Source organism: Neolamprologus brichardi, chromosome 17 (genome assembly GCF_056152115.1).
Source record: "Neolamprologus brichardi isolate AB-2024 chromosome 17, ASM5615211v1, whole genome shotgun sequence".
Lineage (NCBI taxonomy): Eukaryota > Metazoa > Chordata > Actinopteri > Cichliformes > Cichlidae > Neolamprologus > Neolamprologus brichardi.
Genome location: NC_142120.1, coordinates 23,202,391 through 23,228,299, shown reverse-complemented (window position 1 = coordinate 23,228,299; position 25,909 = coordinate 23,202,391). Strand labels below are relative to the sequence as shown.

The window sequence follows — 25,909 nt, the reverse complement described above, 5'->3', positions numbered from 1 at the left end:
ATACTATTTATCATATGGAAAATATTTAGTTTTCTGTGAGTTTTTTTCAAAAATATTCAGCTGTTTAAACTGGCATCTAAAGGGTTAAAGTCCTGAAAATAATTTAACGTTTGATCATTTTGAAAAAGGCTTATGTTGATTTAGTGATTTATGGAAAAAAAAGCAGAAAAATTATTGCTGTATGAGGATTTTATGGCAGATTTTCTCCGTGTACATTTGGACACAAAGATGTCAAAAAGGTTCACAATGCATTAAAAGTATGGATGACATGTGAGAGCTAAAGATGCTTGATTGTAAAAAATTTGACCTAAGATTTCCTGCAAAGGTTCATGCCACAAGCTATAACATAGACACATTGATTGGCAAATCCAAAAAAAAAAAAAGTTGAAAAGAATGAAATGTACAAACTCAAACGTGCGAAGCCTGTAGTCAAAACTGTGAAGAAGTGGACTAACACAGCAAAGCAGGAACTGCAGGACTGTTTTGACTCCACCGATTGGACTGTTTTTGAAGCTGCATCTGAGAACCTAGATGAGCTCACGGACACTGTGACATCATACATCAGTTTCTGTGAAGACGTGTGTGTACCAACAAAGACCTTTTGCACATACAACAACAATAAACCATGGTTCACTCCTAAACTCCAACATCTTCGTAAGGCCAAGGAGGACGCCTACAGAAGCGGTGACAGGGCCCTGTACAAGCAAGTTAGGAACACACTGACCAAGGAGATCAAAGCAGCTAAAAGGATCTACTCCCAGAAGCTTGAAGAACGGCTCTCAGCCAACAACCCAGCGTCAGTGTGGAGGGGCCTGCAGGAAATCACCAGCTACAGACGCCCCCCACCCACTATTGAAGCAAACAAAGACCTGGCCAACGAGTTAAACACTTTCTACTGCAGGTTTGAGACGGACAGACTCCCACGCCCCACCCTCACCAGGGACATTGCTTCAGACATTGACCCACAACACACCTTCCACCTCTCCCCCCTTCACCCTCCCCCTCCCCAATCCAGACTCAACGACCACCCCCACCCTCCCCAATCCAGACCCAACGACCACCACCACCCTCCCCAATCCAGACTCAACGACCACCCCCACCCTCTCCAATCCAGACTCAACGACCTCCACCACACCTCTCACCCCCCTTTCCTCCTCCCTGAAACTCAGAATACACACTGAGGATGTGAGCCGACTATTCCAGAAACAGAAGCCCAGGAAAGCCCCCGGACCAGACGGTGTCTCACCCTTCTGCCTCAAAACCTGTGCTGAACAGCTGGCTCCCATCTTTACTCGCATCTTCAACAGATCCCTGGAGCTGTGTGAAGTTCCCTCCTGCTTCAAACGCTCCACCATCATCCCTGTTCGCAAGAAACCCACCATCACAGGACTGAATGACTACAGACCTGTCGCCTTGACGTCTGTGGTCATGAAATCCTTCGAACGACTGGTGTTAGCCCATCTGAAAGACATACAGACCACCAGCTGGACCCTCTGCAGTTTTCCTACCAGGCAAACAGGTCGGTGGATGATGCAGTGAACATGGGGCTGCGTTACATCCTGCAACACCTCGACCGCCCGGGAACTTATGCCAGGGTCCTGTTTGTGGACTTTAGTTCGGCTTTTAACACCATTGTGCCTGAACTTCTCTCCTCCAAACTCTCCCAGCTCAGCGTGTCACCAGCTACCTGTCAGTGGATCACCAGCTTCCTGACAGACAGAAAGCAACAAGTGAGGCTGGGGGAGATCACCTCTGAAACTCGGTCCCTCAGTATTGGTGCCCCTGAAGGATGTGTCCTCTCACCACTACTGTTCTCCCTCTACACTAACGACTGCACCTCCAAGAACTCGGCTGTTAAACTCCTAAAGTTTGCAGATGACACCACTGTCATTGGCCTCATTCAGGATGGTGATGAGTCTGCATACCGGCAGGAAGTTGAGCGGCTGGTACTCTGGTGCAGTCAGCACAATCTGGAGCTGAACACGCTTAAAACTGTAGAGATGACAGTGGACTTCAGGAGACATCCCTCAACTCTGCTCCCCCTCACCATATCAGACAGCCCTGTGTCAACTATAAAGATCTTCAAGTTCCTGGGTACTAACATCTCCCAGGACCTGAAGTGGGAGACCAACATCAACTCCATCCTCAAAAAGACCCAGCAGAGGATGTACTTCCTGAGACAACTGGGGAAGTACAGTCTTCCACAGGAGCTGCTGATCCAGTTCTACACTGCAGTCATTGAGTCTGTCCTGTGCTCCTCCATCACAGTCTGGTATGGTGCAGCCACTAAACAGGACAGGAGCAGACTGCAGCGGACTGTACGGGCAGCAGAAAGGATCATCGGCGCCCCCCCGCCCTCCATCCAGGATCTGTACCTCTCAAGAACCAGGAAACAGGCAGGGAAAATCATCACAGACCCCTCACACCCTGGACACAGACTTTTTGATCTGCTGCCCTCTGGCAGACGGTACAGAAGCCTGCAGACCAGGACCACCCGACATAGGAACAGTTTCTTTCCCCTCGCCATCTCCCTTCTAAACTGCCACTGCCAGACTGCAACTGCACCTTATGTACATTCTGTAGTATTGATTCCACCTCACTTCATTTCTGTATTTTATGTATATAAGTTTAGATTAGTTATTTATAGTTGGTTTACATAGCTTTGTGTATGTATGTGTATGCATGTGTAATGCATATATAGACACGTGTGTGTGTGTGTGATTTACATTGCTGTGCTTGAGAGCCTCCATCTACCGCAACCAAATTCCTTGTATGTGTCTGCACATATACTTGGCCAATAAACACGATTCTGATTCTGACAAAGATGCCCGAGGAGGGCAGAAGGGTTAAACAAAACATTTTGGACTTGACGGTAGAAGTCTGAGCTCCGCCTCCATTTTAATCCAGGTGCTCTTCAGACACCAAGACCAGGGGTGCATTCCAAAGGTTCCTCCTGTCTCCTATTCCCTTACCCATTTCCTTCACCTCGCTGAGGTGATTAGGACAGCCTAACCTGTGAAGACAGCCACACAGTCGGCTCTCCTTAATGACGTGACGCCGGATGTCCGATGGACTACAAAACACCTAGCTTACTTTGCTGTGTTCTGTTGTTTTATGGCGGTCACATAAATGACAACAGGCTGTGACAATGCTTCTTCATGAACGGTCAGATTCCCTCACGTCTCTAGCAGCACATTTAATGCTAAAGTGCTCACACTGGATTATTTTGGTTTGCAGGCCTGCGGCACTCCTTTCTCTTGGTCTTTGAGCCGTCCCACTTGCAGCTGATTTTTGTTTTTTTTACTTAAGTGAAGCAGCTGCATCTTCATATTTAAATGATAAATAAATATAAACAGAACATCCTGGAGATACAAAGTCCCAATCATTTTCCGAACTTAGTAAATCAGTCCAGTAGCCCATAAAGTTAAATCCAATATCTGATTGGTGGATCAAAGGTCAGCGAGAGATCTTCAGGCCTATATAAACATCCCATCAGGCCGTTAACGCTAAATAAAGTTTCTCAAACAAAAAGCAGAACACACTTGTGAGAAGAAAAAAAAACCTTTATTGCATCATGGTCTCAGTTTCTCCTTCACTTAGATAAGGAATGACAAGGCTGCCATACTTGGCTCTATGGAATGAGTCTTCACACGACCAGGTTACCATCACCTGCCATAATTTCCACCCCCAATGCCCAGGTGACTGTCACCTGCCGTAAGCCCCGCCCCTCCCCCTGTCACATGAATCTGAGTTAAAACATGCGGATTAAAAGAAAGAAGATCTAACAAACACCTGAAGAACAGAAAAAGAGGATGATGGGAAATCAAGGTGAGCTCAGAGTCCATGACATCACTTCCTCCTACAGACACACAGGTATAATTTAAAAAAAAAAAGAAAAAAGAAACATGGAGCAATGACACGCTCCTTCTCCTCCTCTTCCTCATCTGTACACGGTGACATCAGCGGCTGAAATCAGTCTGCTTTCTACTTCCTGTCAGGTGGTCTAACGCTTCGACAGCTCATTGGACAGCCAGTCCAGTCCTTCGTACAGACCTGTGCCCTGCGTCGCACAGGTGGCCTGCACATGCCACTGAAACACACACAGATCAGCATAGGTGAGCGGGCAGGTACAGGGAGCACACAAGTGAGTTTACCTGTCTAAACAGATTTAGCTCCATGAGTTTGTGACAGTGACATCAAGACCCGAGTGGATTTTCTAACAACCAATTAGGATGCAACTGTAAAATTAAAACCCAAGGGTTCCGCCCACTGGCACTGACATCACAGATTGCCAGCAGAGGGAGATATTTTATTTCAAGCCAACATGAAAATACTCGCGATTACAAAGACATTATCAACACTTTACATGTACATCCATATCAGCCACCTAACTTAATCGATTCTGATGATTAATGGAATTATTTTTGCTCACTACCCACATGGCCTTCCCCCTGCTGGTAGTGCAGATTACTGCAGCTTCAACATGAAGCTTTGTCGCGATATTGGGTTGGCTGATGTGCTCAGAGCGCCACCACTAGAACAATGCTGCGGGCTCATTTGAGGTCACCCCACTGTCTCCTGTTTTGTATACTGATTGACTGATTATTGATTTCACAATTACAGAACTGAGCAAGAAAAAAAGCTGAGAACTTAGATCATCAGTCAATAAGCCAAGGAGGGAAACATGAGAAACAGAATTTAGTCTGTAGTACTGATCAGTGCGGGTGGGTTATTGATCCTTACGGTTCTGCTGCGCAGGCTGTGCAGACCCAGCTTATCGGTGAGCTCGCTGACACCCATGGCGTTCGGGAGATCCTGTTTGTTGGCGAACACTAGAAGTACTGCGTCCTTCAGCTCGTCCTCCTGGACCTGCACAGAGTCATGTGACATACAGTCAGTGGTTTCCATGACGATCATGAGTCTAATGATCCGTAACTGTAAAGTGAACAAAGGGACCGACCATCTTCGAGAGCTCCTCCGCCGACTCGGCGACTCGCTCCCTGTCATTACTGTCCACCACGAAGATCAGACCCTGTGATCAATACATCAGTCAATTAATACATCAATACAGTGACTAATGGATCCTGCCCACAGTGAAAGTCTGTGCTGTGTTTGTCGTGCTGCAGAGTCAGGGATCTAAAATAAGCTCCTCAGGTGTTTCTGAGGGGGAACGCAGCCGTGTTAGGATAACCTGCGCAGGTCTCATACTTGACTTTGTTGACTGTTCAATAAATCATTTCTTTTACTAACATGCATATACACATAAATGACACTTCTATTCGTACACACGTTTGACATTCTATGTATTTTATACTTTTAGATTTATTTGTATAGAATTATTTTAACGGAGAGCAAATCCACTGAAATTTCATTCAAATATGCACTCACTGTTCTGATAAATTATGCTATTCTATTCTATTCTATGTGACTTACTGCTAAAGAAGAGCTTTATGGATATAACGATATGATGAGATAGAGGATATAAATGAGGATTTTACTATAGATGAATATCTCAGGACAGATCAGATCAGTGAGGGGTCACAGAAGAAAACCTCTCATGTATGTCCAGGTAAACATAACTGAAGCAGATCAACCTGAACGTCTCGTTCCTCAGAGAGAGAAAAGCCCACACCAGCCTGCACCTGAGAGTTCCGCTTCTGTACCTGTGTGTTCTGGAAGTAGTGTCTCCACAGAGGTCGGATCTTGTCTTGACCGCCAACATCCCAAACTGTGAAGCAGATGTTCTTGTACTCGACTGTCTCCACGTTAAAGCCTGAACACACAACCACACACACACAGAGTTGTGAACAGGTGACTCTTTGTCAAATTAAAAAGAAAAACTTTTAACGACCTTCAAACATTCCAAGTCACAGGAAACGGAATCACTGAAGGAAACTACACATCCCATCAGCCCGCTGAGAACCAACAGTAAATATCACAGTACAACAGTGACTGTAACAGTATATAATGTTAGAGTGAAGCAGTAGCACTGAAATACCTGCACAGAGGAGGTCTATAAAAGTTTATATTTCAGTTCTCCATGATTGTAGTTTTAATGGTTACATATCTACAGCTGTGTAAACGTTGGTGGTGTGTATAGGTTTAGTTTGTATTTACCTGCTTTAACCGTTTGTTTTTTTACCATTGTAAGTCTGTGTCTGCACTTTCATCATTTATGTTTCTTGTTTTGGTACTTTATTTATTCAAACTAACAGGTGACTCTTATTCTAAAAGGTCACTTGACCTGTAGACGCAGACTTTTAATTTGAAAGGAGAAGTTTAAAGGAAATTGTGCAAGTGCAAGCACACCTGGCGAATCCTCACTCAAACCGACCAGATCTGATCAATACGCACGTTCAAACCACCTGACTACACAGCCGGCTGATTATTGATCACATGACCTCATCTTGTCCCTGAGTCCTGATGACGTACCGATGGTGGGGATGGTGGTGACGATCTCTCCGAGCTTCAGTTTGTAGAGGATCGTAGTTTTTCCAGCAGCGTCCAAACCGACTGAAACATACATCAAAGATTAATCCCACATTAATTAAATGTCTCACAGTGGTTCAAGTTTAACCCGAGATTACTTAAAACTCATACAGTGAATAAAGACTAATCTGAGATTACTTAAACTTAGATCAGAGTCCAGCTGCTGGTTTAAAGCTCAGATCAAACCGGGTTTAATGTTTTTATGGACTTAATAAGATGACACCGGTACAGTTTTAAGCTTAACCCCAGATTAAAACATCTTAACCCCAGTTTAACCCCCGTTTAGACCCAAATTTAACTCGGTTTAACGGACTGTTTTCAGCCTGCTTCCTTCCGTTAGCTCCGAGATAACAGCCTCTTGCTTCTCCGAGCCGGCCTTTTGCTCCTCCCTGCACGGGAAGATCGGGCCCGCGGTCCGCAGGACTCGGTGAGCGGGTTCCTGGTAAAATGAGTCGGTGTGTGGTACTGGTGAACCTGCGGAGCCGCTTGCAGCCGCCCCGGAGCCCAGCCGGTTAGCCTGTTAGCTCGTTAGCCTAGCCCCCGCTTACCCATCAGGATCCTCATCTGTTTCTTCCCGAACAGTCTGGAGAACAGCGACGAGATTGTGAGGCCCATGGCTGCGGAGAGGAGGCGGTGGCAGGTCACACACTGAGGGCGGATAGAGCCGGAGGTCCGGGATCAGCAGCGGAATGGAGCCGAGAAGGCGCGGAGCAGAGCGAACTGAGGGCGCAGCTCCTCTCGGTGCCACGTCCAGGCCAACGCGGAACAAATGACGTCACTGCTGCGCTTAAAAAAAACTTTATTAACAGCATAGCAAACACCGCGGCGTTCACTGTTCGCTCAAACACCGTACATTCGAGCTCTGCGCATGAAGTGAAGTTCATGAGCTGCGAGGAACACTTTCGGCTCATGAACAGCCATTTATATTAATACGTTTAATTTATATGTATATATGTCACTATGTTCACGTCATTATACAACAGAACATAACAAAGTGAAATACACACGTACTGCCTCTGCGACAGTGCTAAAAACATATATGTGTGTAGAATAGTAAAGCGTTTTCTATTGAAGAACGGAGGAGCAGAATTTAATACACAGAATCATGAAAATATTTTCAATCAATGATTAACCAACAAAGTTAAAATTAATTTCTAATAAAATTATTTTTTAATCTATTATTTTGTTTTTGTTAATCATAGTTCATTTCTAAAATTTGTACAAAATAAGAAAAAATGTTTTCCTCCCAATAAACAATCAATTCAAAATACTGTATTGCTTTTAGAAATGTAAAAACATATTAATGGTAAATATATATATATATGCTTTATTGGCTGTGTTTGGCTGTTTATTTAATTTAAATCAGTGAGTTTTTAAATTTAAATCAGCTGAAAAAAAAATAAAAAATCTTCCTATTGTGCATTTTCCTGACGTCCGTGAACAAAGTAGTAAACTCCCGCCTCCTCCGTCTCAGTCCCTTCCGGTTCGGTCCAACATGGCGGCTGTTGACAGATGAAGCTTTGAGTCGGATTTTACTCATCGATTAGGTCGATTATTGACCAACTGTGACGGACAGGTTGTGAGTTTGTGATCCGGATCGAACCGGTTTGTCGGCGCAGTGTGAGGAGGTACGATCAAAGCGGCGGAAAAATCAGTCAAAGGGAGAAACAAACACTGAGAAACAGAAAGAGGTGAGAAACTGTTTTCCTCCTCCTTCTTCTTTTGTGTTCCAGCACAAAGTTTCAGCTTCACAGAAACCATCCATCGATAACTGATCGATGAGTGATCTGAACAGCTGTTCTCCGTCAATGCTAAGGTTCTGTTCATGTTCTGGTGTCTGTGATCAGAGGCTCACCTGGACAGACCTGGTCAGACCTGGACGAGGTCATGGAGAAGTTCGGGATGAGCTTTGGTGGCGGTCCGAGCAGGAAGGAGCTGCTGGACACGGTGGAGTCCCAGAAGAAGCAGCTGATCCAGTACCAGACCCGCTTTAAGGATGTGGTCCGGGCCTACAAGAGTCTCCTGAAGGAGAAAGAGGCTCTGGAGGCCAGCCTTAAGGTTCTAAGCGTGACCCAGGACCTGGACCTGACCCAGAAGGGTTCGACCATCACCACATCGGAGCTTACTGAGGATGGCTGCTCGCTGCACAGCGAGGACAGCGTGGACACGGCGGCGTCTTTGGACATGGCCAGCGAGACTACGAGAGGCGAGCAGAGCGAGGAGGACCAGGCAGAACTGGGAGGAAGGCTGGTGGTATGTTACTTTGACAACTGAACTTAAATCACCAGAACACAGTTAGAACTTGATGACATCATCATCGCCATAACGCTCTGGTGATGTCATGTCTTATTCTCTGACTCCATGTTTGTTCTGCAGGGATCTGAACCCGATGGCAGCTCTGAGAGTGGCAGCGTGGGGACAGAGCAGCAGCAGGCTACACCCCCTCCCAGCATGGAGGCAGACCGCAGAGTCGCCCAGTTGAAGAGCCAACTGAGCACGCTCACAAGCTCGCTGGCCACGGTGACGCAGGAGAAGTCGCGAATGGAAGCAAGCTTCCAGGCTGACAAGCGGCAGCTGAAACAGGAAGTTGAAGAGCTGCAGGAACGTCTGGTCTCCGTGACAACACAGCACGAGGCGGAACTGCACAACCTGCAGCAGCAGCTTGCTGAAAGTCGCGCTCGCATCATTACGCAGCAGCACGAGCGCGAGCAGGAGCAGGGGGACCACGCTCAGCAGCTCCGCGAGCTACAGAGGCTCCTGCAGGCCGAGCGAGACCTCCGGCAGGACGCTGAGCTCCACCTCCAGGATGCCAGCACCGCCCTCCTTGTAACATCACAGGCTGTGGACCGGGGGACGGAGTCCGAGGCTCTCCTGAACCAAGTCAAGGAAGAGAGAGACGAGCTGAGGCGGAGGCTGCAGGCCGTCGAGGAGGAGCAACAAATACCCGACCCCAGAGTGGACGAGCTGCAGCAAGAATTGAACAAGCTGAAGAACCAGGTCCAGGAGCAGGTCCAGCTCGAGACCCGCAAGGTGAGCCCAGAACCAGGTCCAAACAAAGTCCCAATCAAACAGGTCCCAGTGAACCTGGTTTAACCACATTAAACAGTTTAAGCTCTAACAGACCAGGTAAACTAGAACAGGAAGTGAGGTCATCTCTGTGTTCGTGTTGCAGGTGTGCGATGCAGAAGAGCGCGCTCGTGAGCGTGCTCAGTCGGCAGAGGCTCGGGTGGCGGTCCTGGAGCAGCGTGTATCGGAGCTGTCGGAGCTGCTGGGCTCGTGTGAGAAGGCGAGGCAGCGTGACCAGCAGGCAGCGCAGAGACTCCGCGATCGTGTGCTGCAGCTCGACACAGAGAACAAAACACTCGCCATCGCCGCCTCGAGCAGGGCGACCTCTGACCTCGGGCCAGACGAACAACTGGACGTGGGGGCGCTGCGGGAGAAGCTGCAGAAGGTGAAGAAGCTGCTGCTCCTTGCGGCTCAGAGGAACCCCGACCAGAACATCCAGGACCTGGAGGTGGAGCCGGGTGCAGATGCGGCGGCGGCGGCTCTCGCCTATCAGCAGGAGCTGCGGCAGCTGAGGGATGAGTTTGAGCGCTACAAGGTGCGAGCGCAAGTGGTTCTGAAGAACAAGAACGCCAAAGATGGCTGCCAGGCGCGGGAGCTGGAGGAAGTGCGCGACCAGCTCGCTGAGCTGCGTGAGAAGTACATAAACCTCCGCATGCAGAGTGACGAGGCCGAGGCCTGCCACCGCCAGCAGCTTGATGAGCGCCAGCAGCAGGCGGTGTCGCTGCAGCAGGCACACCGGCAGGAGGCGGAGCGTCTGGAGACACTCCACCGTGATGAACTGTTGCAACTGGAGGCGGAGCTTCACAAGCAGCGTGAGCGCACTATGGCGTTGCTGGATGAGAAGGACCGTGAGCTGGAGAGGCTGCGGGCCGCTGCCGCCACACTCAGCTGGTCCAATCGTGCTGATAACACACGCGATGACCCTAAAGAGAATGGCCCTGACACAGAGACCGACGTAATCAGCCAGGCACTGCGGCAGGCCACACCCAATGAGTCAACTCTGCTGCTGTATGCTGAGCAGCTCGCACGTAAGGAGGTGGAGGTGGGTGCGCTGCGGCGGCAGAAGAACCGGCTGGAGGAGGACACGCGCCAGCTGCAGGCACGACTCATTGCAAACGCCGAGCGCCACGATGAGGAGGTGGCAGCCCTGCGGGACCGCCTCGAAAAACTGATCCGGGACCAAAGCCGCGAGGGCGCCAACATGGAGTACCTGAAGAACATTGTGTACCGGTTTCTGACGTTGCAGGACGCCAACGGGCGCCAGCAGACGCTCACTGCCATCCTCACCATCCTGCATTTCAGCCCGCAGGAGAAGCAGGATGTCACGAGGCTGCAGGGCAGCACCTGGTGGGTGGGACGCAGGTAGAGCACCTGAGGAAGAAAACACTCACCTGCAGGAAGAACACCTGGACATCTGAGCCAGTGAAGGCATGGCTTTGTGCTGCGCTTGAGGGCATCTGTGTTTTTCATCTTCCTAGTGTTTCTCTGACGGTTTGCTGCTCTCTGAGCATCATGTGACTTCAAACACTACAAACACGTTAACATGTGACCTTCGCTGGTCAATCAGCTGATGTATATTTTTGATTCAGATTAAAATATTTTTCCTGCTTCAATCTGTGTCCGAGCGTCAGTGAAGTGCTTCGATGATGACACAACTCTAAATACGATTTTCTTTGCCCGGTCCACCCTCTTCAGGTGAGATCACCTGTCTACAGCTGCAGTTCCTGCTTTTACCAGCCTCTGATTGGCTCTGGTCTGAAAAGGTGAAGCTAAATTCACTTAACAGGTAGAGTGCAAACTGTACACGATGGAAAAAGTTGATTTGTGAGGAACAGTGAACACACCTATGTCAGATTACAGGTACAGGTGTTTTTGAAGCCTGAAGCTTTGTTTTATTTCACATTTCTGACAGACATACACACGTCACACTGATCAAATACTTCACCACTGAGCTTCTCTAACATCTGTCCACATCTACAAACACTGCCTTCAGGTGCACAGACCAAAGACAGAAATGTTCGTAAATGTGTTGCTGATCTTCACTCAGACGTTCAGATGTGGAGCCTTAATTATTTTTATATAAAATAAATAAGGAAAGAGAAACAAAGAATCAGTGGTTTCCTTCTCGAGGTCTGAAACTGAAGCATTAAAGAGCAGCAGCATGAAGATCAAAGGCTTATGATGACGTCATCAGACCACAAGAAGTTACATTTCACCATGACATGAGAGGAAACTTAAAGCCTTTCTGTTCAGTCTGAATCCTGGAGGACATTAGAATAAAACAAACATGAATAAAAGTCAGAGGACAGGAAGTGCTCAGACTTTAATTTCAAAATAATGGTTTACAAACAAACAAAGTGGAGCTTCATTCTTAGTGTTACATTCCGTTTGTGGAGATGATAGAAAAATACGACTTCTGTGAAACACGAACAGCCTGATTCCATCGTCAGAGAAACCAAAACATCAGAGCAGCAGCTCGATGGAGATGGGTAATAAAGTTTAAATAAAATTTAAATATTCCAAAAACTAAAGATTTGAGCCGATGTTGGTTTTTCTGCGGAGTGTGAAGATGCTGATGAACACAAGCGTGCGTCCTGGCTGTGGGGTTAGTTGTCATCACGGTGACGCGCCTGTGCCGAGCACAATCTGCAAGTCGGCAGGCAGCGAGCTGATGATGGAGGCGATGAAAGAGTCGAGTTTGTCCATCACACCGTCTCTGAGCTGCAGCTGCTGACGCCGAGCTTTAATCTGAAAAGCCACACACACTTCCTGTCCTCAAAAACTAGACTTTTGACATGAAACCAACAAAGAAGAAGCAAACAATCCTAGTTGCAGGCCATCACCTCACTTTGGATTAAACCCGGATTAGGATCCTGAATTATTATCATAGCTTAATTTTCACAACAAAGTTTCATCTCTAAGCTTTAAAACAAGAAACCAGAAAATATTTTTCCCCCAGTCTCCTCTGTGGCCCAGGACAGCATCATCTCCATCACAAATATGATGGATTTTACACCAAACATGAACTTTTATTACAGGCAGACGTCCCTGCATTAGTGAACGCCTTAGCGTCCATGGTCAGTGAACGCATTGTCATGTCCAGCTTCAAACTTCTTTGAAGCTGGACATTCTTCTTTGGCTCTCGGAGGAGGCGGACGCACTTTTTCTCCTCTCTCTTATCTTCCCAGCTTATGTCCTTGTCTAGTCTCGTGTTTATTTTGTATTTTCCCTAGAACATTCTCTCACAGTCTGTTCTCTAAAACCTAAAAGAGGAATTATGGATCGGATCAACTGGTCCCTAAATGCAATTGACACCCCTTTCTCAACGAGAAGTTTGGGCTTGGGTGAGCCTGAGTGCTGAAGATATCTACCTATTCGGAACCATGGTAACAGGGTTCTGGCTGATCGGAGCTGGCTTGGCCCTGACTTATCGAAGAATTAAGAAAGCGGAACCGGCTGTTCAAACCCCCACAAGGCTGCCCGCTGGATTGGAACGATGGGAGAGGCGTGAGTTTCTCAAAATGGGCTCATTGAGTCAGCACGGATAAGATCTTGGAGAGGCTACGGCTGCTGTGAATACTCAGAATAAGATCTCTGACTGCAGACTGGATACATCTCGGAAGGGCTAGCTCGGAATAACATCTCTCTGGGCGCAAATTGGATGACATCTCGGGGAGGCACACTGCCGTGAGTTCTCAGAAATTGGCTCCTTGAGCACAAGAAACGACAACATCACAGAACGCAAGTATGGCGAAGCTCGCGGCTCTCCAACGGGAGATTAAGAGACCAGTGTTGGACTGTAGAACTGCTTTGAAATTCATATCAGCTGTTCGCACTAAAGTAAAAAGCACCATCACTTATGCGGATACCCCTTTGGCGCCAGCTGCAAGGCCGGAGCTGAACAAAACACCCTGATAACGACTGTGTTTAGTCTGTTCCTTCCCATTCCATGCAAGGCCACCTGGGTTGGCTGGAAGACTGTTTACTTAGCCTGGCAGGGCGAAGGACACTGTCTCAGCTGAACTATGGACACGCACACACATACATACTGATACTGATAAGCACTCACTGACGCATCACCCTCCCTACCCGGGATCCAACGCCACCTCCCCTCTGATGTGGACATCGGGTCAGTTGGAGGCGCAGTTGAAAGATTGCAGCGGTCCCAGATCAGATGTACACACTGGAACTCTTTCCCATGTTGCTTGTCTGTGTTTATTGTGCTATGGTGTGTTGATATCTGTGCATTCCTGTATTATCCTTCTGTGTTACACATTTCAATGTTTTTTTCCCCTCGCTACCTAGCCTGACCTGTCTCCCCAATGTGATGTTTGTGTATTGTATGTACGGTCGGCAAGGTCTGTCATCTCGGTTGTGGGCAAAAGACCTGCAACTGACAAATAAAGGCTATCTCTCATCAAACTATCAAACCTGCTCACTTTTGATTTAACTCTCAGGTAACTAAAATCTTTTTCACCTGCAGTTTTAAGTTTTACTTCTTCAAATTAATTTTTATCCTAAGCTTTTTACCGGTAACACAATTTTACATTAAACTTTTTTCCTCGCTAACAAACTTCCTGTTGGAACTCACCAGCTTCTCTCTGAGCTTCAGAATCAGATCCACAACCTCCACCTCAGACTTGTCTTTGGTCCATCCCAGCAGGTCCTGCAGAGGACACACCTGGATTAGGGGCTGCACAGCTGGCTGATGGTTGAGCATTTTCGCTCAGATAACTTACCGCATCACAGATGACCTCCAGGTGGAGACTCTCTAGCTTCTGTGTCATCTCTCGGTGGCGGTGACGGTACCAGCCGTCAAAGTTCGGAGACCTAAAGAACTTCCTGAAATGGAAACAGGAAGTAGAAACTTAAAGACAGGAAGACAGAAAACACCTGGATCACTCACACCCGTGAGGCTCACCTGTACAGTCCTATCCAATCACCTCTAAGCAGAGAGGTGAGCTGCGGGCCCGCATGGTCCAATGTGGACAGGAACTCGTCCTGACTGAAGGGGCGGATCTGAGGCGGAGTCTGAACGGAAAAACAGGAAACGTGTAACACAAGACAGCACTGTGACCTCATCACCACCACTCATTTCCTGTTTACCTTCCAGGGTGTAACGGATCTCTGCAGGGGCATCAGACTCGCCATGTAGCGTTCCTATTAGACAAAACACGCTGCTTACTGAGAACTGCTCTGTGATTGGACAAGTTATGCTTACATCATAAAGTACAGGCAATGTGAGCTGATTGTGCAACTACTTACCAGGGGGATAATGAAACTCTGCGTGAGCTCCAACAGGTGTCGCCTCAGGATGGCGCTCTGCACCTCCGACGGCCGCTTCCTCTGGATCCCCTGCAGGTAAACAGTCCGTCAGCGACACTCTGCATTACCCGTGTGTGCGGTGTGCTCAGGTGTGCTCACCTTCAGCAGCCTCTTGATCAGGATCTTGTCCTTGTGCAGAAACGTCTTGTAAGCCGTGTAGATTCCTGCCAAAACAAACCTTCAGCATGACAGACATCTACCTGAGCTCAGGTACAAACACGCCCCCACCGGCTTACCTGGTTTGGTGTCAAGCGTTTTCAGCTTAGAAAGTTTCTTCACTTTCACCTGCTTCGGTAAATCACCTGGAAGACATCAGAGACAGGACACATACGTGAGTAAAAGGTCACAACAAGAACGGCGAAGACGACCTGAACAGCACACGCCTGACAGCCATGACACTTCACACGGACAGGAAGCTCACAGTGAACATGCAGGAAGAGGAGGAATACGGCGTACCTGCCATCTTGACCTCTCCCAGCCGGACGATGTGAGGCCAGCTCTGAAACGTCTTGATGAAGAACGGGTTGGTGACACCCAGCACGACGCTTGGTCTGAACAAGAGAAGAAGAAACAGGTAATCACACGTGAGGCTGGAACATCTGTCGACCGCTTTCCTAAACTTAGGCTTTAAGAGTCCCAAGGGTGTGTTTACAGCACAGGTGTGTTCAGGCTCCAGGTGAGCATGACTCACGGCGCCTGCGTCCTGGTGGTGTACTCCCTGAACTCGCTGTCATGGATGGTGAAATAGGGTCGGAAGTCACAGCAGAACTTCAGAGGGCTGATGGAGCTGTGGACACACACCGTTATCATGGCAACAACAGAAACACCATACTCTGATTGGATGCTGGGGGCTCGTTGTGACCCCTCAGTTACCTGATAAGAGCCAGGACTGTTTCCGAAGAAACGGTGGGAGATGGAGCCATTATGACAAGCGGCTCCCCGAGCAAGGTAAGTTCCCAGAGCATCTGCAGGTGGATTAGAATGGACTGGAAACACCTGAGCAGGACACAGGTGAGACTGAGATTGACCAATCAGAGAGCACACCTACACCTGAGAAACATAGAACACCTTAACGATTACTGACTTAAACAGGTCCAGCTCGTGGATGGTGGGCAGGAGGGTCGGCACCGGCAGCAGGTTCTGAGCATTCATACAAAAAACTTTATTAACAACAACAAGAATAAACATTATTAACAAGATCAAAGCAACAAGACCTCACCTCTTTAGCCGTCTGTCGCACCGGACTTCCCCCAGGTTTGTCAAATTTAGAAGGAATCCTCACCTGAAACATGAGACACACAAACACCTGTAAACCACATCCCTTCTGTCACCTGTGAGCCAGGCCACTTCTCTCCTCACCTGTAAGATAACGCCCATTACGGGCAGGTTGAGGGTCTGCCCAGGTACAGGTGAAGGCCATTGGTCGATCTCGTTACAAACTACGGGGATGAGCAGAGGAAAAACACGTTAAGGACCATTCTGAAACCTGATTGGCTCCCAGGTATGATCCAAGCATGATGTCATTACCTGCTTCAAGGCAGGGCTCATGCTTCTCAAAGAACTCCGGTGCAATGGTTTGCATCAGCGAGTGGAACAGGTGAGTGTATGGCAACCTGGACACCAGCACCAGGGACTGAAACACAGAGTCAAATGACTATCACCATCATGACCACCTGTGAGCAGGTGAATACAGGTGAACACAGATGTGTTTGGTGACCTTCTGGAAGTAGCCCCTCTTCACAGAGACGTCCTTCACTTGTCTGAAGTAGACGTAACCGTAGAAATGCGCCGTTTCTCTCTGACAGACAGAACAGAAATGTTACGCACCTGTGAGGCTGAAGCAATCAGCCATTCAGGAACCAGGTGAGTCTCACCTGCAGTGTGACGGGAGCGTCACGGTTGTAAAGGTCGTCTCTGAGCCTTGATGTTCGGCGACCGACAGACTGACGGAAGCGGAAGCTAAACTGAGTGTCCCCAAGGCACCCTGGGAAATAACAGACAGCCCATGTGACCTCTGACCTCCAACCTCTGACACCTGCAGTATTAATTAGCATTACCTCAGCTTACCTGAGTACGAGTCAGGGAAGGACAGGTAGCAGATGCTGGTTTTCTGTCAACACGAAACAGAATCAGTGAAAGTGTAATCAACAACACTTACAGGTGATCAGGAAGCTGAAGATATTTACCTCTTTCTCTGTCAGCTTCACATCTTGAGGATAAACCAGCTGAAAGTAAACACAGGGGAAAACATTTCAGAATCTGCAGAAAATCCTGATGTTTTTAAGTTTTTCCAAACTGAGATAGCAAGAGAATCAAGACAATCGATAGCAAGAGAGGATTAATTTAACTTGCATGTCGCCCTTTGTTACCCACAATCTTCTGATGAGCAGTTGCACAAAAAGTATAGAGTCTATAATATTTGAAATGGAGTTTTCTACACCAGGTCTGCAGATATCTTACAAACTCAAACCAAACCCCAAACAAAAAACAATAGTTTAATTTAAATGTATTAAATTTAAGATTAATACACACAAATCACACTTCAGGTAATCGATTGGTTCTATGAGCTCAAGAGCAGTCTGATATTGTTATTATTTGTATTGTATTACAAAATCTATCAGAATAATAATGAGGAAACAATGCGTTTTTTAAAACACGGATTGGTGCTTCTAGGCCAACATAGCTGTCTTTAATCCACAGATACAACTCCTTGAGTCCCACCACCAAACCCAGAATCCTGCTGATTTTACTTCTGCTGCCTTCCACGGATCCTTAACTGTCTCCTCCATTTAGTGTCTCAGTCATTACCACCTGTCCTTTACAGAGTATTCACATTTTAACACAGCATTCATCTTTATTTGCCTCCACCATAAACTGAGCAACACCAGGTACAGGCAGGACAAGGCGAACACTGAGCTGTCAGATTTTAACGCTGGTTGTACGCTGATTGAATGAAAGCTGAAGAGACGAGGATGTTTTCAGCCTGGTTAGTGTTTACCTGTTCAGGTGCGTTTCTCCACAGGTCACATGTGAACAAAGAATTCGGGGGGGGGGGGGGTTTAATGGAGTTTGGTACAGACAGAGGAGCGGCTGTTTTTCAACTGAAATTACTCATCAAACCTCCGATCATCAATGATCAATCATCATATCGATCACTAGCTATGCTAGCGATGCCAGGCTAACGTACCTCAATTGCTTGTCCGAGCTCCAAGTCGAACGTAACGACGCACGCGCACTCCAACCAGGAGGAGAAGCGGGCCCACCGGCTGCGGCTTTCCGCGCGCCCCGCCTCCTCCTGCTCCTCGTGTCGGGGAGAACCGGGACCGTCAAATGGGTCCATCACGACCGGACCAAAACGGCAGCAGCTCTGCGCATCACCATCCGAGCCTCCATCACCATCAGCGGGCAGAAGCCGGAGAGAGCTCCCCCTGCTGGACAAGAGAGAATGAACCCACACACACCGCTGCTGGAGAAAATCAAAGGCTGCCGGCTTTTATTTATTTATTTTACTAGTTTTTACTGATTTTTACTGCCTGTTACCCCAACAAATACATCCACACAAGTTTGATCTCTTATCATGAACAAATCACTGCTTTCTGTAACCGAAGTACCTATCGGTGCAACTGGTTGATCAATCAGTATCAATCATTTTTTGAAAAGTATACCGATTTACTTTGACATATTTCAAAGTATATGTCACCCATCCAAGTTAAATGATTCACATTGAAAAACAATACAAAGCTGGAAAAAAAAATTTTTTTAACACTGCACAGTTTGTTATTATTTAACACTGTACATAAAAAGGCACGCCACCTCGGTCTTGGACTTTTATTGTGAAAAGGCCGGTCCGGATGCGTGCGCAGCGTGTTCCGGTAGATTACCGGCCGCGCTCAGCTCGGCTCTCCAGTCTCTCAGCTGTAACCGGACTGAACGTCATGTCTGACCCGTGCTCCTTCTCCTCGTTCACCAGGTGCGTCACCAAGCACCTGAACCTGCACCTGCACCTGGACTTCGACAGGCACGTGATCAGAGGGAGAGTGGCGCTGACGGTGGAGGCGCTGGAGGACCGATTCTCTACGCTGGTAACGTCAACGGGACGCGTGGGGTTAGCCTCGATCTAACGGAACCTTTAGTGCTCACCAGAGTCCAACTAAAATCCGCTGGGTTTAAGGGGAGTGCGTGCTTAGAGGCGGGCACGAAGAGGTTAACGAGCCGGGTCACACTGACGGTTCGTCGGGTGTTCCTCTGTGATCCGGCACCGTGCAAACGTTCAGGTGTGCCTGATGATTAACTTTATCCCCGGGGAGTACCGGTACCTTAATTCCAGCTGTTTTTAAATGGAGTCTGGTTTTAAGGCGTTTTTACAGACTTTTAAAAAACAGTTTGTCACTCAGCTTTAATAAACTAACCTTACTGTTTTAAAGTTTTAAATCGTGATTTCACAAACTGAAGCTTCACATATTTACGATCTTTAAAACTAACTGATATAAATCATGTTTACTCACATTTTTACTTAATTATTGATCTTTATTCGGGTTTAATTACTGCTTTATTAAAACAAACTCGTTAACTTTAACCTGTTGTTTTGAAAAAACTGTGACAGGTGAGTGTCGTTCAGATAGAACAGGTGTGTCCAGGCTAAGTTCTTTAAGTTCCACAGAAGCCTGCACCCCTACTATCTGTGGTTATTCTTGTGCTTTGTTACTTCACCATCGACTCTCACCTGTGAGTGTCAGATTTCACATTTTGAATCAGTTCTGTAAATATATTCAGAGCATAAAAACTTAAAATGGCTCTTTTCTGGATGGAGTTTGGCGTGACACCAGTCAGCTGAAGCCCTAGACTGAAGTTTAATAAAACAGGTGTGCAGGAGAGCAGTCTTTTCTCTTATTTGTTTTTAACAGTTTTCAAAGCTCAGGTTTGATTCTGCAGCTGCAAGACGGTCACCCCTAGAAAGATAAATGTAACATTAAGCCCCCAGTGGTTTTCTGTCTTTCTACCTCCGCAATCTCCTCCCTTTTGCACCCATCTTTGGGTGCATGGTTGCTTAAGAGGTTAACCCTCACCTGTCCATAAGGCAGACAGACACACAAGTAAAATAAGGTTTTCTTTGAATGGACTCTGGTGTGACGTGGCTGAGCTTTAAGACAGAGTGTGCAAGGTGACCTTTGTGCAGGTAGCACAGGTGAATATTTATCAGCAGGTTCAGGTGCTGACGCAGCAGCTTGGTAACTGGGGTTTTCTGTACCACAGACTTTGGACAGCAGTGACCTGAGCGTGGTGTCGGTGACGGCCAATGGGCAACCGGCGCGCTTCAGCCTGGGGCCCAAACACAGCTTCAAGGGGACCCCATTGGAGATCACGCTGCCCTTTGACCTCTCCAGGTGACTCTGCCCTCCTCTCTCTCTGTCCTTATGGCCTGTCTTTTCTAATTAAACTCTAACGTCTGCTGTCCAATCAGAGGGCAACATGTGATCGTGGAGGTGACCTATGAGACGTCTCCATCAGCAACAGCACTGCAGTGGCTCACGCCTGAGCAAACTGCTGGGAAAAAGCACCCCTACCTGTTCAGCCAGTGCCAGGTGAGCCATTTACCCTCACCTGAGCTATATGCAATATAAATTATTAAAAATTTCATGTTTCAATTTGAATTCAGAGAAATTCTAGGTTTTTTCTCTTTTGAAACCTTTTTTAAGTTATAAAAGGTTAAAATAAAAGTTTTAAATTGAAGTTTACTGTAAACATATTTTTTTGTTGATTAAACCTGAAACGCTGCATACGAAAACCTTCAACAGAAAAAAAAAGTTCCACTTTTTGTGGTTTTTCTGTGAACTGTTGAAACTTTGTGAAACTGCAGCCATTAACAAACTACTTCCCTGTTATTCTTGTTTTCTACCTTCTTCAAACTGATATCACTGCCTTGTAAAGTTTAAAGCCTCAGTCTGCTGCAGAGCGTCCTCTGTACAGACCACCCCTGAACACAACGTGCGTCTAACAGCCATGGTGCCCTCTGTGCTGTCTTACAGGCTCATCACTGCAGGAGCATGATCCCCTGTCAGGACACCCCATCCATCAAGCACACCTACTATGCTCAGGTAAACAAACACCACTGACATATTATTGATTATTAATTATTAAAATTATTAATAATTGTTAAAAAACAAACAAACACCTGAACAACATGCATAGCATCACCTCAGTGCCCAGAGCCTGATATTAGTCTCTCAGGTGTGTACTTGTATGTATGTGTGTGGGTACCTGTCCCTCAGGTGTCTGTCCCTAAGTACCTGGTGGCGGTGATGAGTGCAGTGAGAGATGGACAGGAAGTCGATCCTCAGGATAGTGGTCGGATCATCTACAGGTTCAGGCAGACGGTAGGGGGAGTCTCTTTCTTCTCTTCATCTCCTGACATCATCATCACCAGGCCTCAGGTGTGACTGTCCTCTGTTTGACCTCTGATCTCAGGTGCCTATGCCTTCCTACCTGATAGCCATCGTGGCTGGAGCTCTGGAAAGCAGGTACAGATTGCCTTACCTCTTCTGATGTCACAGCATCAGCTTCAGCAGGTAAACTTAACTCTGTGCTCTGATTGGTTGGCAGGGAGATTGGGCCAAGGACCAGAGTCTGGTCGGAGAAAGAGTTTGTGGACAAAGCAGCGTTTGAGTTCTCCGAGGTGAGAACCACAGACACACTGAGGCCACGCAAACAATGGAAAGAAGACACACAGAACATGAGAACATACAAACATGAAAATATGAGAACATGTAAAACATACAAACATGTACAACATGAGAACACAAAAAAATGTAGAACATGCAGGACATAGGAGTGATGTTGGAGTGATGCTGGAGTGATGTTCGGGTGTTCCTTGTCTTTCAGACCGAAGCCATGCTGAAGACAGCTGAGGAACTGGCTGGACCGTATGTTTGGGGTCAGTATGATGTCCTGGTTCTCCCTCCATCTTTCCCCTACGGCGGCATGGAGAACCCGTGTCTGACTTTTGCCACGCCCACCGTGCTGGTACGTACAAACAGGGGGCCAATCAGGTTGTTCATGATGTATCAGTGTCATGAGACTGTTAGTTCTGATCAGCTGTTTCCTGTCTGTTTTCAGGCTGGAGACAAATCTCTGTCTGGTGTGAGTACAAGACTCTTCCCACCTCACCATGTGATTATGCATTATAATTAAATTACCTTCCATACCTGTCTGTGACTGTGCATGTGTCCTACAGGTGATTGCCCACGAGATCTCTCACAGCTGGACTGGAAACCTGGTGACCAACAAGACCTGGGAGCATTTCTGGTAAACAAACAAACGGGTGGAGCTCAGCTCAAGGGTCTCAGGTGTTTGCAGAGACGTGTAGAGAACCCATGGATGCCTCAGAAGATAAAATCTTAAAACCAGTTTTGAGACATGCTCTAAGTCACAAAACCCGATGCAGCAGAACAGGCCCACATTTGCTCAGGTGTCCAGGCACTGTGTAGGTTTCCAGAGTGAAGTCAAAGCTTTGGGACAGACACTTTGTGGAACTTATGGGTTCTCTGAAATGGGATCAACTCATGGTGGGGTTGGTTTATCTGGAAAGATTCACTCTGAGGTTAGCTGAAGAAAATCATCCAGGGTGCGACTTCACAAAGGTAGAACTCATTAAGAAATACCAGCGTTTGAGGGTCAGGTGATGCAACGTATCGGCTGACCCGATAGCTCGCTGAGACCGTCCTTTTGAAAATCTTTGATTTACTTTGGTTTTCACAAGGAAAAAATCAGACAAATGTTACAGCTGATTGACACACAAAGTGGTGGGAAGTACTGTAAAGGATTACCTAGGCAACCAGACATTACATTTTCCACTATCGACTGTCGGCTCCAACAAGATTCTTATTATTACGTCATTATTTGACGTCAGCATGTTTGTGCCATCAGGCTGAACGAGGGTCACACGGTCTACCTGGAGAGGATGATCGGCAGGTGTTTGGAGAGCGAACAGTTCAGGCAGTTCAAAGCCATCGGAGGCTGGAAGGACCTGCAGGACTCGGTGAGAACTCAAACATTATACACCTTCACCTGTGCCTCATGTCAGACTGTGGATGTGACACGTTTTCCTTCCACTCACCTGTGCTCATCATATCTCAGGTGAACACCTTTGGAGCCAACAACCCTCTGACCAACCTGGTGCCCAGCCTGCAGGACGTCAGTCCTGACGATGCCTTCTCCTCCGTGCCGTACGAGAAGGGCTTTGCTCTGCTGTATTACCTGGAGGAGCAGCTGGGAGGGCCAGGTAACACCTGCACACTCCTGCACACTCACCTCTTTCCTGCTCAGTTGCTGACACACCTGTTGATCTGTTTTGCTCAGAGGTGTTCATGGGCTTTGTGAAGTCGTACATCCAGCGGTTTGCCTACAGCAGCGTCACCACAGAGGAATGGAAGAACTACCTGTTTGCCTACTTCAAGGACAAGGTGAGGAACAACTGGACACTCAGGCAGAGTTACAGTGACTGGAGGGAAGGAACATCAGCATGGCAGGTTTTGGTCAGAGGTCAGATTGTTACAAGAAAAGACAAATATTTACAGAGTGATCAGGCAGAAACTCCAGATGTGATAGATAGGTGGGTCCAAAGGTCAAGATGGAGCCTTGAGATGAGTTTTTGTGTCTCAGGTGGACATCCTGAACAAGGTGGACTGGAATGCCTGGATGTTCACACCTGGGATGCCTCCTGTTAAACCTCAGTAAGTACTCAGACTTCCATCTGGTCTCTGATTTCTAAAAACAATCTGATTCCTTTGTCCTGACTGGCTGTTGTTTCAGATACGATACCACGATGGCTGACGCCTGCAACGCTCTCAGTCAGAAGTGGCTCCAGGTGAGACCTGAATCTGGTGAGGACTCTTTAGAGTGATTTTATGTTCAGGCTCAAAGCTCCATCCTCTGTCCCCGTTCAGGCTAAAGACCAGGACCTGAACAGCTTCAAGCAGTCCGATGTGAAGACTCTGTCATCCCACCAGGTCATCGAGTTCCTGTCACTACTACTGCAAGAGGTAACCACACTCCACATTAACTCCCTACAGTCAACTTCCGGTCACTCACCTGTTCCTTCCTTCAGGATCCGCTCCCTCTGACTCACGTGAAGAAGATGCAGGAGGTTTACGATCTCAACGCCTATATGAATGCAGAGATTCGCTTTAGGTGAGTCTTTCAGCAGGTATAAATGGGACTTTCATTTCAAAACCTTCCCCTCCTTAAAGCCTCTTGGTGATTGGCTGTGCTCCCTCCAGGTGGCTGAGGCTGTGCGTCAGGTCCAAGTGGGAGGAAGCGGTTCCACTAGCGCTGAAGATGGCGACCGACCAGGGCAGGATGAAGTTTACACGACCACTCTTCAGGTCCTTACACTTCAACAGTAGTTTCACTAGAACAACATCACTGACCTTCATGTTTGTTTTTACTGTTTGTTCTATTGTTTCTTCTGTGTTTGTACTGTGCCTTTACCATTTTTACCCTTCCGCCATTAAAGACTTATCAGGTATTATCGTCACCCTCCCGGGGACGTGGCATGAACACCTAAGTTTGTGAGTGTGATAACTCGAGAACAAGATGACATAAGAGTTTCAAATTGGTCCCATAGGTGTATCTACTAAAAATCTCAGACGAGATCAAGCTGACTAACCTCGGCCTTATTGCCAAGGTCAGAGGTCAAGTTTTCTAAAACTCTTGCAATGCAATAACTGAAGAAGGTTACCTAGGGTTTTCAAATTGGACCATAGGTTTTCAAACATAGGTTTATACTAAAAATCTTGGATAAGTTTGAATCTGACTGACCTCAATCTCAAGGTCAGAGCAAGTTTTCTGAAAATCGTGTTAATCTTATAACTTGACAACACGGTGATGTTGGGTTTTGAAATTGATAGCAGAGGTGTGTCTGCTAGGAGGCAGCACTGATTCTCTCACTGTGTTTCTGCTGTTTTAATCATTGTGGCTGTGCTTCATCTTCAGGGAGGTGTTTAACTTTGAGAAGTTTCGTGATGAAGCTCTTCGAGTGTTTCTGGCTCATCGAGCGGGGATGCACCCGGTCACCTCCGGACTCGTCTCGAAGGACCTGAAGGTGGACGTCAGCAACGCCGCCAGTCAGTAACAGTAGAAACGAGTCCAGAACCAGTCAGAGACCAGTACTGATCAACTTCAGCGCCAAAGCAATATTATATCACAGCTGTTGTTTCTTGGCTGGTTCTCTCTGATTAAAGTTTAATTGAATCCTCTTTTTCCTTTTTATTCCTTTCAAATATTTCGTCTTCAGCAGAAAAACAAGACGATTTTATAAAGAAATAAACTCTGAGTAAACTTTGGATTCTTGTTGTTCATTCAGATCTCAGCTGGGGTCACACAGGTCATGTGTGATCATGTGCTGTTTGTAGTTTCAGTGCTTACATTTTCACTTTATTCTAATTACACAAGTAGAAAATCACTGGGATTTTTATTATTTTAGGCATAAAAGGTATGAATGTCTGAAATACTTAAAAGCAGGTCTTAAGTGTTGCTTTAAGCCTTCATGGAGGATGATTTGTGTTTCACAGTGAGCTTAGCGCCCCTCACACTGACATGTGTCAGTATTCACACTGATGCAAAAAGAAGACCTGCAGTAACTGGCCAGAGAACATACAGGAACAAAGAGCTAATGTTACTGTAGCTCATCCACACACAACAAATCAGTCATATGGAATTATACTTTTAAGGTCACCTAATCTGGTGATCAGTGTATTTCAATATCATGAAAAATTACCTCAAATATTTGAATGAAATCTCTAAAACAAAGTGTGCTGTTTCTGACTACTCCAAGCGTCAGGACGTAGCTTGTTAACTTATTTAAATGTTCATTCAGATCCAAAAAGTCTCTGTTTACTCGCCTCTACCTGACATCCAGACTCACTTTGGGTGTAAAAGCCACCTGTTCTGAACTCAGAGTGATGGAAACCTTAAGATAAAGGAAACATAACCATCACAGTGCTGTGCTGTCTTCACTGCTTTTAATTCTTTT

General features: G+C 46.9%; 4 protein-coding genes across 4 annotated transcripts; 2 read left to right on the top strand and 2 right to left on the bottom strand.

The window, feature by feature from the left end:
- Positions 1–3,542: 3,542 nt before the first annotated feature.
- On the bottom strand, positions 3,543–7,267 carry LOC102785244 (ADP-ribosylation factor 4). The gene is made up of 6 exons (XM_035908659.2): positions 7,038–7,267; positions 6,433–6,513; positions 5,664–5,773; positions 4,961–5,032; positions 4,744–4,869; positions 3,543–4,090 (listed from the first exon to the last, which is right to left on the bottom strand). The coding sequence occupies exons 1-6, from the start codon at positions 7,102–7,104 to the stop codon at positions 4,004–4,006; spliced, it is 543 nt and encodes a 180-aa protein (XP_035764552.1). The 5' UTR covers positions 7,105–7,267; the 3' UTR covers positions 3,543–4,003.
- A 705-nt stretch (positions 7,268–7,972) lies between these two features.
- gcc1 (GRIP and coiled-coil domain containing 1) lies at positions 7,973–11,294 on the top strand. The gene is made up of 4 exons (XM_035906626.2): positions 7,973–8,180; positions 8,337–8,742; positions 8,866–9,519; positions 9,662–11,294. The coding sequence occupies exons 2-4, from the start codon at positions 8,377–8,379 to the stop codon at positions 10,919–10,921; spliced, it is 2,280 nt and encodes a 759-aa protein (XP_035762519.2). The 5' UTR covers positions 7,973–8,180; positions 8,337–8,376; the 3' UTR covers positions 10,922–11,294.
- Positions 11,295–11,853: 559 nt separating this feature from the next.
- On the bottom strand, positions 11,854–18,307 carry dennd6b (DENN/MADD domain containing 6B). Its single transcript, XM_087830387.1, has 20 exons — positions 18,068–18,307; positions 17,067–17,105; positions 16,948–16,990; positions 16,755–16,864; positions 16,598–16,678; positions 16,408–16,513; positions 16,240–16,319; positions 16,100–16,162; positions 15,965–16,020; positions 15,754–15,876; positions 15,572–15,667; positions 15,337–15,431; positions 15,117–15,182; positions 14,980–15,044; positions 14,821–14,910; positions 14,662–14,715; positions 14,477–14,586; positions 14,295–14,397; positions 14,147–14,221; positions 11,854–12,303 (listed from the first exon to the last, which is right to left on the bottom strand). Exons 1-20 carry the CDS (start codon positions 18,218–18,220, stop codon positions 12,172–12,174), a joined length of 1,740 nt encoding a protein of 579 aa, XP_087686513.1. The 5' UTR covers positions 18,221–18,307; the 3' UTR covers positions 11,854–12,171.
- A 424-nt stretch (positions 18,308–18,731) lies between these two features.
- On the top strand, positions 18,732–25,220 carry lta4h (leukotriene A4 hydrolase). The gene is made up of 19 exons (XM_087830386.1): positions 18,732–18,962; positions 20,134–20,264; positions 20,342–20,462; positions 20,907–20,975; positions 21,150–21,254; positions 21,346–21,398; positions 21,481–21,553; positions 21,760–21,900; positions 21,994–22,017; positions 22,112–22,182; positions 22,804–22,915; positions 23,014–23,158; positions 23,236–23,339; positions 23,539–23,609; positions 23,689–23,743; positions 23,823–23,918; positions 23,984–24,066; positions 24,156–24,260; positions 24,871–25,220. Exons 1-19 carry the CDS (start codon positions 18,732–18,734, stop codon positions 25,007–25,009), a joined length of 1,929 nt encoding a protein of 642 aa, XP_087686512.1. The 3' UTR covers positions 25,010–25,220.
- Positions 25,221–25,909: the final 689 nt, after the last annotated feature.

What these genes read in the sequence shown, in the direction of transcription:
- LOC102785244 (XM_035908659.2), bottom strand. Translation starts at nt 7,104, where the DNA reads ATGGGCCTCACAATCTCGTCGCTGTTCTCCAGACTGTTCGGGAAGAAA. An exon ending in ACAGATGAGGATCCTGATGG is followed by an intron (nt 6,514 to 7,037) that starts GTAAGCGGGGGC and finishes TGTATGTTTCAG; the next exon opens with TCGGTTTGGACGCTGCTGGA. An exon ending in ACAGCCTGCGCAGCAGAACC is followed by an intron (nt 4,091 to 4,743) that starts GTAAGGATCAAT and finishes TGTGTGTTTCAG; the next exon opens with TGGCATGTGCAGGCCACCTG.
- gcc1 (XM_035906626.2), top strand. Translation starts at nt 8,377, where the DNA reads ATGGAGAAGTTCGGGATGAGCTTTGGTGGCGGTCCGAGCAGGAAGGAG. An exon ending in AACTGGGAGGAAGGCTGGTG is followed by an intron (nt 8,743 to 8,865) that starts GTATGTTACTTT and finishes TTTGTTCTGCAG; the next exon opens with GGATCTGAACCCGATGGCAG. An exon ending in TCCAGCTCGAGACCCGCAAG is followed by an intron (nt 9,520 to 9,661) that starts GTGAGCCCAGAA and finishes TTCGTGTTGCAG; the next exon opens with GTGTGCGATGCAGAAGAGCG.
- dennd6b (XM_087830387.1), bottom strand. Translation starts at nt 18,220, where the DNA reads ATGGACCCATTTGACGGTCCCGGTTCTCCCCGACACGAGGAGCAGGAG. An exon ending in AGAGGGGCTACTTCCAGAAG is followed by an intron (nt 16,514 to 16,597) that starts GTCACCAAACAC and finishes TCTGTGTTTCAG; the next exon opens with TCCCTGGTGCTGGTGTCCAG. An exon ending in TGATCAAGAGGCTGCTGAAG is followed by an intron (nt 14,911 to 14,979) that starts GTGAGCACACCT and finishes GTTTACCTGCAG; the next exon opens with GGGATCCAGAGGAAGCGGCC.
- lta4h (XM_087830386.1), top strand. Translation starts at nt 18,732, where the DNA reads ATGCGTGCGCAGCGTGTTCCGGTAGATTACCGGCCGCGCTCAGCTCGG. An exon ending in ACCTGTTCAGCCAGTGCCAG is followed by an intron (nt 20,463 to 20,906) that starts GTGAGCCATTTA and finishes GCTGTCTTACAG; the next exon opens with GCTCATCACTGCAGGAGCAT. An exon ending in GGAGCAGCTGGGAGGGCCAG is followed by an intron (nt 23,159 to 23,235) that starts GTAACACCTGCA and finishes TGTTTTGCTCAG; the next exon opens with AGGTGTTCATGGGCTTTGTG.